This window comes from Cebus imitator, unplaced genomic scaffold, assembly GCF_001604975.1.
Source record: "Cebus imitator isolate Cc_AM_T3 unplaced genomic scaffold, Cebus_imitator-1.0 Scaffold170, whole genome shotgun sequence".
NCBI classification, from domain to species: Eukaryota; Metazoa; Chordata; class Mammalia; order Primates; family Cebidae; genus Cebus; species Cebus imitator.
Window position 1 is genome coordinate 1,309,466 of NW_016107485.1, and position 13,262 is coordinate 1,322,727.

General features: G+C 46.3%; 1 protein-coding gene across 8 annotated transcripts in view; it reads right to left on the reverse strand.

Annotated features, from left to right (window-relative positions):
• The window catches only part of SLC7A7 (solute carrier family 7 member 7), a 44,911-nt gene that overhangs the window by 7,260 nt on the left and 24,389 nt on the right, over positions 1 to 13,262 (reverse strand). For all 8 annotated transcript variants that reach the window (XM_017544617.2, XM_017544614.2, XM_017544616.2 and 5 more), the window contains one exon: positions 461 to 586. In XM_017544617.2, the coding sequence (XP_017400106.1) occupies positions 461 to 586 (126 nt within the window). The remainder of the gene's footprint in view (positions 1 to 460; positions 587 to 13,262) is intronic.

Here is a 13,262-nt window from a genome sequence, read left to right on the forward strand (position 1 = left end):
TTTTGAGATGGAGTCTCGCTCTGTTGCCCAGGCTGGAGTGCAATGACACGATCTCACGATCTCAGCCCACTGCAACCTTCACCTCCCAGGTTCAAGCAATTTTCTGCCTCAGCCTCTGAGTAACTGGGATTATAGGCACCTGCCACGAGGCCTGACTAATTTTTGTATTTTTAGTACAGACAGGTTTCACCATTTTGGCCAGGGTGGTCTTGAACTGCTGACCTCATGATCCACCCGCCTCAGCCTCCCAAAGTGCTGGGATTACAGGCATGAGCCACCGGACCCGGCCCAAGATACTTAATTCTGCAGCCTGTTTCCTCATCTATAAAATGTGAATAATAATAGTGCCTACCAAATAAGGTTATTGTAAGAAAGATATAATGCACAAAGAGCACTTAGAGGAGTGTGGCTCACAGAAAATGCTTAACACAGATTAGTTGCTACTAATATTATTTCTTACCCTGGCCAAGTCTAACAATGCCTGCAATGATGACCGCAATCAGCGCCAATACTTTAGCATAGGTGGAAGTATCTTGTACCCGGGTTCCCCACTTGACATAGGCACAGTTAATGAAGGTTAAGAGACCTGAAAGAAAAATAATACTGATTGGTGACTGACCCTTACCACCATAGGCCCTTAGACTCCCAAGCAATTTTTCCAGTACCAGTCACCAAGATAGACTCTTCAGCCAAAGACAGACCCTCTGACCTGCTGTGCACTGGAACCCTCCAGCCCCAGAATGTCCTCACCATTATCATGCAAAGGCCTCCATACTCCCTACCCCCAGCACCTTATATGGGAGACACAAAACAAAGTGACTGCGGATCTGCTTACATAAAAATACACCCAAATTTCCAATCACAGCAGTGGGAGGCAACTGGGAGCTGAACAGGATTAGTGATTGTTCCGGCTCTTGGCTCTGAAAAGTCAGTCTCTCCCTCCTACCTCCCATTCCCCATGGGCTCCAGGACAGAGCAGTCTGACTCTGTGGTATAACTGTTAACCTTGAGGAGTCCTGCTGTGACTTATCCAACGCTGAGCCAGCAGGTCAGTACGCGTGGCCAAGGATTAGGATGAAGGCCAGATTTCCTGCCCAGTGCCTGGCTGCTCACTGCCTGCTTTTGTGCTTGGAAAGATTCTTGCAGCTAAGACTGGTTCCTGTAGAATGGGGACAGGGCATTTTTCCTGATGGGACAATAGAGAAGTAAGAACCACACACAGTCCCCTAGTCCTTCTACTCAGAAACACAGGTAATCCTTCTACCAGGGTTCTTAAGTAGGGCCTCCAAAAGTCTCAAAATTCTTTTTCAAAATGTTATGTCCATATGAATACAGACATACCTAAGAAAAAGGTTCATACCTTTTCTTAGAAAAGGATCATAGCTTTTATCGGAATCTCAAAGAAGTCCATTATCCCTCCCCCAACAAAAAAGTTACAATCTACTACTTGAATTTGAATTACTTGAAGAAATTCAAAAAGGGAAGCTCACACATGCTGTGAGGTTGACCAGTATCCTCAGGATGTGGCAGAGAAAAGAGTTGGAAAAAACAACACAGATCTCTCACTGGTAGCACAGGGAATCACTTCATTGCTCCCTCCTTCCCAGCTCAGCAACTGGAACACGGTAAGGAGGGCTTAACTTTAAAGCCCTTTTTCCAAGGGCTCCAAGAGCAAGGTCAACATCGCCCTGCTTACCAGTCAAGAGAAAGAGGCTTAGTACAGGGCTTGCCTGCTTCAGACCACCAACGCAGTCAGAAACGCTCTCTGTCTGAGTTCTGGCAGTGGTATGGCCCTGATGTCCCTCGTCCTGTTTTGTGGTGTCCTGGCCTCATCACATTCTGGCTACTTCATCCTGAAAAGCAGGAAAGACTGGCCTCTCAGAACAGCTGTACCATCTGCTCTCTCTCATCCTTCCTTCTACCACCACCCTTATTCTACTCACTGCCCAAGTTCCTTTCTGCTCTTCCTGAGAAGGGGCATTCCTGTCCTATACAAATGCTTGCCTTTCTTCCTAAACAAGACAATAAACAACAAATCTTATCACAGGGCTGGGCAAAAATGTACCCACAGCTCCAGGCCACACCAGTACTAAGTTAATAATTAAAGACCCAAGTGTGCAGCACCCCACAAAATGACCAAAGTGCCTGTGTCTTGCCCTCCACAAATCTTTCAAATCTGATGATCCTCCTCAGCCAGTCACCTATCCTTTACCCACCCCCACTGGACTCCAGCCACTCAATAACCTAGTACCCCTTCTCCCCAGCCTGTAACCTCTGCCCGTATCCTAGACACTGTGGCTGGCTCACAGCCACATCAGCCAGGTTTCCAACTAGAAACACCGGCACAAACAATGCTGCCACATTGTCAGGGGAATAGGATCCCCAAATACAAATTTATGATTCCCTGCAAAGTAACCATGGGTCACAACACTGAACTGGAAAAAGCTTACAGGACTCTGAATTCTAGTTCAGAGTCAGAGTCTGCAGCTTTGTGCCACAAGGTTCTCTTCTCAGCTCTGTCCAGGGATATAGGCAGGGAAAAGGAGGGATACGCAACCAATTTACCACCCGCTACCACAGCAGATTCTGAATTGGAAATACATGGCTTGTTTATATTTTATTTTACTTTATTAATTTTTTTAATTTTTATTTTTTGAGACAGAGTTTTACCCTTGTTGCCCAGGCTGGAGTGCAATGGCGTTTCAATGGAGTTTCAGCTCACTGCAGCCTCCGCCTCCTGGGTTCAAGCCTGAGCCTCCCAAGTAGCTGGGATTACAGGTATGTGCCATCAAGCCCCGCTAATTTTTTTTTTTTTTTTTTTTTAGACGGAGTTTTGCTCTTGTTACCCAGGCTGGAGTGCAATGGCGTGATCTCGGCTCACCACAACCTCCGCCTCCTGGGTTCAAGCAATTCTCCTGCCTCAGCCTCCCAAGTAGCTGGGATTACAGGTATGTGCCATCAAGCCCCGCTAATTTTTTTTTTTTTTTTTTTTTTTTTTAGATGGAGTTTTGCTCTTGTTACCCAGGCTGGAGTGCAATGGCGTGATCTCGGCTCACCACAACCTCCGCCTCCTGGGTTCAAGCAATTCTCCTGCCTCAGCCTCCCAAGTAGCTGGGACTACAGGTGCACGCCACCATGCCCAGCTAATTTTTGTATTTTTAGTAGAGACGTGTTTCACCATGTTGACCAGGATGGTTTCGATCTCTTGACCTCATGATCCACCCACCTCGGCCTCCCAAAGTGCTGGGATTATAGGCATGAGCTACCGTGCCCAGCCTAAATTTTGTATTTTTAATAGAGATGAGGTTCCACCATGTTGGCCAGGCTGGTCATGAACTCCTGACCTCAGGTGACCCACCCACCTCAGCCTCCCAAAGTGCTAGGATCACAGGCGTGAGCCACTGCACCTAACCTGTTTTAATTTTTCTAGAGACAGGGTCTTGCTATGTAGCACAGGCTGGTCTCAAACTCCTGGCCTCAAGGAAACCTTCCATCTCAGCCTTCTGAGGAGTAACTGGGATTATAGAGAGGAGCCATGGCACCTGAGTGGCTTGTTGACATTTTAATACCTAGTGCTTCCCTACTTCTCTTTTTTGTTATTGTTTTTTGTTTCAAGGGTTTTTTTTTTTTTAGACAAATTCTTATTCTATCACCCAGGCTGGAGTACAGTGGCACAATCTTGGCTCACTGCAACCTCCACCTCCCAGGTTCAAAGGATCCTCTTGCCTCAGCCACCCAAGTAGCTGGGATTATAGGCACATGCTATACACCTGGCTAATTTTTTTGCATTTTTAGTAGAGACAGGGTTTTGCCATGTTGGACAGGCTGGTTTTGAACTCCTGACCTCAGGTGATCTGCCTACCTCAGCCTCCCAAAGTGCTGGGATTACAGGCATGAGCGTCTTCTCCACTTCTCTATCCATCTTTGTCCACCAGTATCCCACCTCCCCTACTCCTGAGCCTCATTCCTCAGCTACCGACCCACCTTTTAGCCCTGATCTGCTCTCTGTACTGAGCACAGAGGGCTCAGTTTAAATGAGAAAGTGAATCCTACAGAAAGAAACCAGGGAGCAAAGGGAACTGCCTGAAGAGAGCTAGCTCTCCTTTTCCTCAAAGCCCAGCTTCCTCCAGGGCCTCTTGGCTGTGGGAGCAGGAAATAGGTATGGCAAGCAGCAGTGCTGACAGGGCTTTTTGTCCCCACCCCAGCGGATACAGCTGACCAGTGGCCCCAGAGCCCAGCCAAGTACACTGCTATTGAAGTGGAGCCCAACCTCCCGCTTCAGGGCCAGGAATAGGAGGGGTATGGGGTTAGGATAATGGAGGCAACTGCAAATTAACCTCAAGGGCAGAGATGTCCTACCCTTCTACCTCTAGGGACAATTCAACCCCCACCCAATACTGGGCCAAGACTAAAGGAGGACAAGCTGAAATCATTTTTGACCCTTGACTCAGGTGCGCACCACCACACCCGGCTAATTTTTGTATTTTTAGTAGAGACAGAGTTTTACTGTGTTGGCCAGGCTGGTCTCAAACTCCTGGCCTCAAGTGATCCACCCGCCTCAGCCTCCCAAAGTGCTAGGATTACAGACGTGAGCCACTGTGCCCAGTCTCATTCCATTTTTAAAGTAATCTATAGAGCTGGGCAAGGTCAGGAGATTGGGACCAGTGTGGCCAACATGGTGAAAACCAGTCTCTATTAAAAATACAAAAATTAGCTGGGCATGATGGCAAGTGTCTGTAATCCCAGCTACCCAGGGGGTTGAGGCAGGAGAAACCTTTGAACCTGGGAGACGGAGGTTGCAGTGAGCCAAGATCGCACCACTACACTCCAACAGAGTGAGACTCCATCTCAAAAAATAAAATAAAGTGATCTATAACTCTTCCTTTTACTAAGCCAACAATATCTTTCTCCCAACTTCTACCAGTTGTGCCAGACCTCTCCTCTGCCTTCACACAGAATAAAGCTAAACCCTCTTTCACTCAGTGGCCTTTCTTAGCATTAAAGATGAATATCCCGGCTGGGCTCAGTGGCTCACGCCTGTAATTCCAGCACTTTGGGAGGCCAAGGTGGGCGGATCATGAGGTTAGGAGATCAAGGCCAGCATGGCCAACATGGTGAAACCCCGTCTCTACTAAAAATACAAAAATTAGCTGGGCGTGGTTGTGCATGCCTGTAATCTCAGCTGCTCAGGAGGCAGAGGCAGAAGAATCACTTCAACCCAGGAGGTGGAGGTTGCAGTGAGCCAAGATTGCACCATTGCACTCCAACCTGGGAGACACAGCGAGATTCTATCTCAAAAAAAAAAAAAAAAAAAGCCTGGGCGCGGTGGCTTATGCTTGTAATATCAGCACTTTGGGAGGCCAAGGAGGGCAGATCACAAGGTCAGGTGATTGAGACCATCCTGGCCAACATGGTGAAACCCTGTCTCTACTAAAAATACAAAAATTAGCTGGGCATGATGGTACATGCCTGTAATCCCAGCTACTCAGGAGGCTGAGGCAGGAGAATTGCTTGAGCCTAGAAACCAGAGGCTGTAGTGAGCCACAATCGCACCACTGCACCATGCACTCCAGCCTAGGCAACACAGCGAGATTCTATCTCAAAAAAAAAAAAAAAAAAAGTCTGGGCGCGGTGGCTTATGCTTGTAATATCAGCACTTTGGGAGGCCAAGGAGGGCAGATCACAAGGTCAGGTGATTGAGACCATCCTGGCCAACATGGTGAAACCCTGTCTCTACTAAAAATACAAAAATTAGCTGGGCATGGTGACACGCACCTGTAGTCCCAGCTACTCAGGAGGCTGAGTTGGGAGAATCATTTGAACCTGGAAGGCGAAGGTTGGGGTGAGCCGAGATACTGCCATTGCACTCCAGCCTGGGCAACAAGAGAGAAACTGTTTAAAAAAAAAAAAAAAAAAGGATATCCCTTTTATCAGATAGGCCAGTTTAAAAAAATAAAATAAAATAAAAGGGGCTGTGCGCAGTGGCTCAGGCTTGTAATCCCAGCACTTTGGGAGGCCAAGGCACGTAGATCACAAGGTTAGGGGATGGAGACCATCCTAGCCAACTTGGTGAAACCTCATCTCTACTAAAATATAAAAAATTAGCCAAGGCTGGGTGCGGTGTCTCACATCTGTAATCTCAGCACTTTGGGAGGCCAAGGCAGGTGGATCACAAGGTCAGGAGATCAAGGCCAGCGTGGCCAACATGGTGAAACCCCATCTCTACTAAAAATACAAAAATTAGCTGGGCGTGGTTGTGCATGCCTGTAATCTCAGCTGCTCAGGAGGCAGAGGCAGAAGAATCACTTCAACCCAGGAGGTGGAGGTTGCAGTGAGCCAAGATTGCACCATTGCACTCCAACCTGGGAGACACAGCGAGATTCTATCTCAAAAGAAGAAGAAGGAAATTAACTGGGCATGGTGGTACACTCCTGTGTCCCAGCTACTCAGGAGACTGAGGCAGGTAAATCACTTGAATCCAAGTGATTGCGCCACTGCACTCCAGCCTGGTGACAAAGTGAGACTCCGTCTCAAAAAGAAAAAAAAGTGTGAACATACTGTACCCTTGAGTCTTTACTCGTTCAGGCTAAACCCCAGATTTTACAACCCCTGGTGAAGTAAATATGGCTTCCACACCCCTCACCATCCCAGGACTGTCATTTAGTTCATTTTGTCATTTACTGCATTTACTTCACTGTGTCAGCATTTCCCCAGAAACGCGAGACCCACATAGAAAACTCCAGACACTGTTGCAGACTCTGGAGTCTCAACATGAAATCACTATTTACTACAACTTCTTTCTTTCCCACCTCAAAGTGATGAGTTCTTTCCTCTCCTCTTTCTGGACCTATAAAAATGATTTTTTGGCTGGGCACAGTGGCTCACACCTGTAATCCCAGCACTTTGGGAGGCCAAGGTGGGCTGATCACTTGAGACCAGGAGTTCATGACCAGCCTGGCCTACACGGTGAGACCCCTGTCTCTTAAAAAAAAAAAAAAAAAAATGATTTTTTCAGCTGGGTGCAATGGCTCGTGCCTATAATCCCAGCACATTGGGAGGCTGAGGTGAAAGGATCGCTTGAGTCCAGGAGTTCAAGATCAGCCTGGGCAACATTGTGAGAACCCATCATTACCAAAAAAATGTTTTAATTAGCCAGGCATGGTGGCACACACCTGTGGTCTCAGCTATGTGGGAGGCTGAGGTGGGGGGCATCACTTGAACCCAAGAGCTCAAGTCTGCAGGGAGCCGTGATGACACCATTTCACTGCAGCCTGGGCAACACAGTAAGATCCTTTCTCCAAAACAAAGTGATTTTTTTCCCCAAGATATAGGACTCTATATTCAGTCTTCGTAAATTTTCTCTGAGTTTTTTTGCATTATTCTTATGTATTAGACATGAAATTTTTCCTTCTTGATTTTATTCGTTCAAATCCCTTCGATTTTGTGAAATCTGCAAATTTGATCAGCAAACCTCCTGAGTCTTCACTGAAGTTACCCTAAAAATGTTGACTAGGGCTGGGCGTGGTGGCTAACACCTGTAATCCCAGCACTTTGGGAGGCTGAGGAGGGCAGATCACGAAGTCAGGAGTTCAAGACCAGCCTGACCAACATAGTAAAACTCCATCTCTAACTAAAAATACAAAAAACAGTCGAGTGTGGTGGTGCTCGCCTGTAATCCCAGCTACTCAGGAGGCTGAGGCAGGAGAATTGCTTGAACCGGGGAGGTAGAAGTTGCACTGAGACGAGATCGAGCCACTGCACTCCAGCCTGGGTGACAAGGCGAAACTCCATCTCAAAAAAAACAGTTGCAGACAGAATGAAGATTGCTAATCAAGTAACAAAACAGGGAAATCATTCTGGACAATCTGGGTGAGCCCAATGTAGTCACAAAAGTTCTTAAAGATGAAAGAGGGAAGCAGAAGGGTCAATGTCAAAGTGGTACAATATGAGAAAGACTCTCCCAATTACTGCTGACTTCGAAGATGGAAGGGGCTGTGAGCCCCTAGAAGCTGGGAAAGGCAAGAAGATGTATTCTCTCCTTAAACCTCTAGAAAGAAACACAGCACTGCCTGATATTAGCCCAGTGAGACCCATTTCAGACTTCTGACCTCTAGAAATACGAGATAATAAATTTGTGTTGTTTTCAGACACTCAGTTGGTGGTAACTTGTTAGAGAAGCAATAGAAAGCTATTATATCAGCTGGGTGTGGTGGCTCAGGCCTGTAATTCCAGCACTTTGGGAGGCCAAGGAAGGCTGATCCCTTGAGCTCAAGAGTTTGAAACCAGTCTGGGCCACATAGTGAAACCCTGACTCTACAAAAAATACAAAATTAGCTGGGCATGGTGGCATGTACCTATAGTGTCAACTACTCAGGAGGCTGAGGTAGGAGAATTGCTTGAGACTGGGGATGTCAAGGCTGCAGTGATCAGTGATTGCACCACTGCCTGCATTCCAGCGTGGGTGGCAGAGCAAGACTGCCAAGAAAGAAAGAGGGAAAGAGAGAGAAAAAAGAAAGAAAGAGGAGAGAGAGAGAAAGTGAGAGACAGCAAGCAAGCTAATTGCAGGCAGAAAACTGGAAGCAGCACTGGGTGGAACTCTTCATTACACTTATTGAAAAATGCAGAAAGGGGAAGTGAAACCGTTGACAGCTCTCTGGATCTCAGTGTACTGAAATTTCCCTCTTACTGCAATCAAAAGAATCTAAATGTGACCTTACCCAAAGGAGGCAGACATCCCTTTTATAGCAGATCCTCAAACAAGTATGTACATCTCTCTCTGATGTACTACATCAATCCCAGCTCTTCTGGCAAATTATCACTTTGGAACAAAGTATACTCTTTCATTATCATATTCTAATCAAATACCGCTGATAGCTATGAAATTGTTTCCTCCTTTCAGCAAAAGGTCAAATATGTTTATTAGCCTTATTTGTAATGTTTGTAGATACAAGTTCAAAAGCGTCATTTCTGATCTCCCATCCTGTTTTCTACAAATGCATTACTGAGCAACTCCTCCACCTTTATTCTCTAGCTATGTAGTACCTGATAGTCTCCAAAATACCCAGATTTATAGTTTTATCTGTGCATTTTCCCTCTTTTTTCTAAAATTCCAGTTTTAAAGCCTTGTTATACACGTCTCTCCCAATCCCTATAAACCTCCTCTATCCTTTACCAGGAGTCTATTTCTCTGGAATCTTAGAATGTATGGCCAGGAACTCTTCTGTGTTCTGTTTTCTTTCACATACACAGCCTTCAACTGACAAGAGAGACGAAAATTCCACCTGCCACTCAGTTTGCTACCTTAAACTTTATGCCACCAGTGAGACATCTCGGGTATCTTCTGACTGGTGACATCATTCATCCCACAGCAATCAGCAGAAGGTTAGCAGTCCCTAGGCTTCGTTGATGTAAACAAGCTCTTGGTCACATGTTGCTCAGAAAAACTGCACATTTCTACATTAGGCTGGGTCTATGTATAGTCAGATGCACACTGTTCATGGGGAGAAGCCAAACCCCACGACTGGCATACTCAGGCCTGCAAATGCTCTGATGTCTCCAAAACACTCTACCACTGCTCTTTCCTCAGAAGGTCAGGATTTAAGCTCTCTGGAAATGCCTCCTATCTGTTGCCTAAACCCGGAGATTTCAAGTCTCTTCTTTTCTTTGCTGCATGCTCGTTTGTTTTGTCTAATGTTGGTTTGGAAAACTCTCTACACCTTAAAATCACATTTTCACCCCAGCTTCTTTGATACATTATTTCTTCCACCCTCCCTAGGTGCTGTTATTTCTCTCAGGTTGCAGATGGCCTTCAAATTCTTTTACCTTTCAGACTACAGAAATATTTCACTACAGGTGTGGTGGCTCATGCCTATAATCCCAGCACTTTGGAAGGCCAAGGCGTAAGGATCACTTGTTGGCCAGGGGTTAGAGACCAGCCTGGGCAACATAGCGAGGCCCTTTCACTACAAAAAATTCAAAAATTAGCTGGGTGTGGTGGTGCACACCAATGATCCTAGCTACTTGGAAGGCTGAGGTGAGCGCATCACTTGAGTCTGGATTTGAGCCCATACTCATGCTGCAGTACTCCAGTATGAGCAACAGAGCAAAACTTTGTCTCAGAAAATAAAATAAAATTTTTAAAGAAAAAATCAGTTTGCTTACTCAGGTATCATAGGTGAGAGCCTCTGAAATTGCCTTTGCAAAATTATGACTGAGACAGTGAAAGAGATCTAACTTAGCTGACTCCATCTTGCTTCTAACCTGCAAGCTGTCCTTATTCATTCCAGTGCATAGGCTGAACTAATTTTGGGAGAAAATTAGTTTATAGTTCAAACAAAGACGGTAACAGCCCTTTTCCAAAGCAGACCTCCTTCTTGCCTGGGGACTAGATTGCCTTTATAGGACTAACATTAGCCACAAGATTGGAAATTATGGTTTAGGGCCAGGAGTAGTGGCTCACGCCTGTAATTGAAGCACTTTGGGAGGCTGAGGCCGGCGGATCACCTGAGGTCAGGAGTTCAAGACCAGCCTGGCCAACATGGTGAAAACCTGTCACTACTAAAAATTTTTTTAAAAATATTAGCCGGGAGTGGTGGCCCATGCCTGTAATCCTAGCTACTTGGGAGGCTGAGGCAGGAGAATTGCATGAACCTGGGAGGCGGAGGTTGCAGTGAGTCAAGATTGTGCCACTGCACTCCAGCTTGGAAGACAGAGCAAGACTCTGTCTCAGAAAAAAAAAAAAAAAAAAAAAAAAAAAAAAAAAAAAAAAAAAAAAAAAAAAAAAAAAAAAAAAAAAAAAAAAAAAAAAAAAAAGGAAATTATTGTTCAGCAGTCAAGCAGCTGGAGGCTACAAGATTCTGACTCTCCCTAAACTGCTCCTAAGATCAGTGGTTGAGGTATTTTGCAGACCCTGACCTTGATGGATCAGCTGGCCCCACCCAAAACAATAAACTGGCTTATCTGATTGTGTGGCCACGACCAAGGCAAGTGACTAAGAGCAAGAAGACTGCTCCGATTCCCTATGATTTCATCTCTAATCAATCAGCACTCCTGGCTCAATGGCTTCCCCCGACCCACCAAGTTATCCTTAAAAACTCTGCTCCCAGAATGCTTAAGGAGACTGATTTGAGTAATAATAAAACTCCGGTCTCCCACACAGCCAGCTCTGTATGAATTACTCTTTATTGCAATTCCCCTGTCTTGAAGAATCTGCTTGGTCTAGGCATCGAGCAAGGTGAACCCTGTGGGTTACTGGATCAGAACCCTCCTGCTCTCCTTCCTGAAACTCAGTCAGCACTTTGGTTCCTGTGGCTCTGACTACTCTGAGGGAGCAAGCAGGCAGTTTGTACCAGGAGGCTCTCATAGTAACAACCCCGTGAGTCCTTTCTCCAAGCCATGTAAATCGAATCCTTATTGGTTTGCTTAGCTAGAGTTCAGTTCAAGTCCTTAGAAACCAGATCTCAAGCCTGAGCAAGCATCAGTATCACCTGAGGAATTTGTCAACTTGCAGCTTCAGGGCCCCAGCCCCGAGACGTTCTGATGCAGAAGACCTGAGACAGTTTCCCAGGTGAGTCTGAGGACCTGCTTCTCTGAGTGTGTTTCTGCAGGTGATTACCTACGGAAATAACCACACACAGAGCAACTGTATCAGAACAGCCACAACCCTTTGCTAACTCAGGGCTCTCTATCCTGGCTGCAAACTGGCATCACTTGGCGAGCTTTAACAAAGTCCAGTGCTCAGGCCCCACCCAGACCAATGAAGTCAGAAATTCTGCGGTGGAACCCAGTCATCGGCATGTTTTTCTTTTTTCCTTTTTCTCTTTTTCTTTTTCTTGTAAACTAACTGAGGTGCCATGACAGCATTGGTTAAAACTCCCCAGGTGCTTCTGAAGCACGGTGACAATTGAGAACGGCTCTTCCCATCTCCAGTGACACAAGACCCCCATTAATTCTCCTCAAAAGCAATTTTTCTGCTTCTTCAATTCTGGTTCTCCAAGCCAATTCTCATCCCATTCCTTCTCCCCAGTGGTTCAGATTTATGTAGTCAGGGAATGGGAGTGATGAATATTGTTTTCTTTCTCTTTTTTTTTTTACAGGGTCTCACTTTGTTGCCCATGCTGGAATGCAGTGGCACGATCTTGGCTCACTGCAGCCTGAACCTAATGGGCTTAAGCAGTCCTGCCACCTCAGCCACCTGAGTAGCTGAGACTACAGGTGTGCACCACCATTCCCAATTTTTTAATTTTTTTATTTTTTGTAGAGACAAAGTTGTCCAGAGTGGTCTAAACTCCTGAGCTCAAGCCATCCTGCTACCTCAGCCTCCCAAAAGTGCTAGGATTACAGGCGTGAGCCACCGTGCCCGCTCTGAATATTGTTTTCTTAACACTCCAGATGATACCAATGCACAGCCAGGGTTAGGACCCACTGCCGCCCAGCTCCTTCTGCAACCTCCTCTAGGCTGCCTGCCTAGCTTCTTCTGAGGCAGAAAGAAAGAGAACAAAGAAAGGAAGAGACAAAGGGTGAGCCCCCAAAGGGCCTTGATGATGAAAGCAGCATAAAGGTCTACCCCCTTCAATGCTGGTCAAGGGTTTGTTCCAAAGTTCGCAAAAAGCCCACACTAGAAAGAACCCAAGGCTCTGATGAAAGCCTATCTGTTGAGGTGAATATTGGCCAGCAAAGGTAAACTTCTTCACCTCCGTCCTCAGATGGCTGCTGAGAAAAACCCTCTGAGATAGGTAACTAGCTTCCAAGTAGAAGATTCAAAGGGCAAAAGTCAGTTGGGGGGCCCAGCATCTGACTGTTCCACCTCATTAGCCACAAGTACATGAGATCAGTCATTCTGGTACCAGGAGCTGCACGAGGATACCTGGCCAAAGCTCTCAGACACACAGACGTCCGAAGTCCTTCACAGCCTAAGCAGCTCTGGCAGACTCAGGGTAAGCTGTTTGCCCTCTTCCCACAGCAGCCCTCAGCTCCCACCACCACCCTGAAAGGTAAAAGCATAAAGTACCCTTCTCAGCCAAGTTGAACCTGGAATCATATCTTCTGTTCATTCATTCAGCCAACATTTATTGAAGAACCTATTACATGCAATTCACGATGGCCACGTGTGCATGAAACAAAGCATCTTTACCTGATACCTAAAGAACAGTACTCTGAGGCCGGGCGCGGTGGCTCACGCCTGTAATCCCAGCACTTTGGGAGGCCGACGCGGGTGGGTCACGAGGTCAAGAGATCGAGACCATCCTGGTCAACACGGTGAA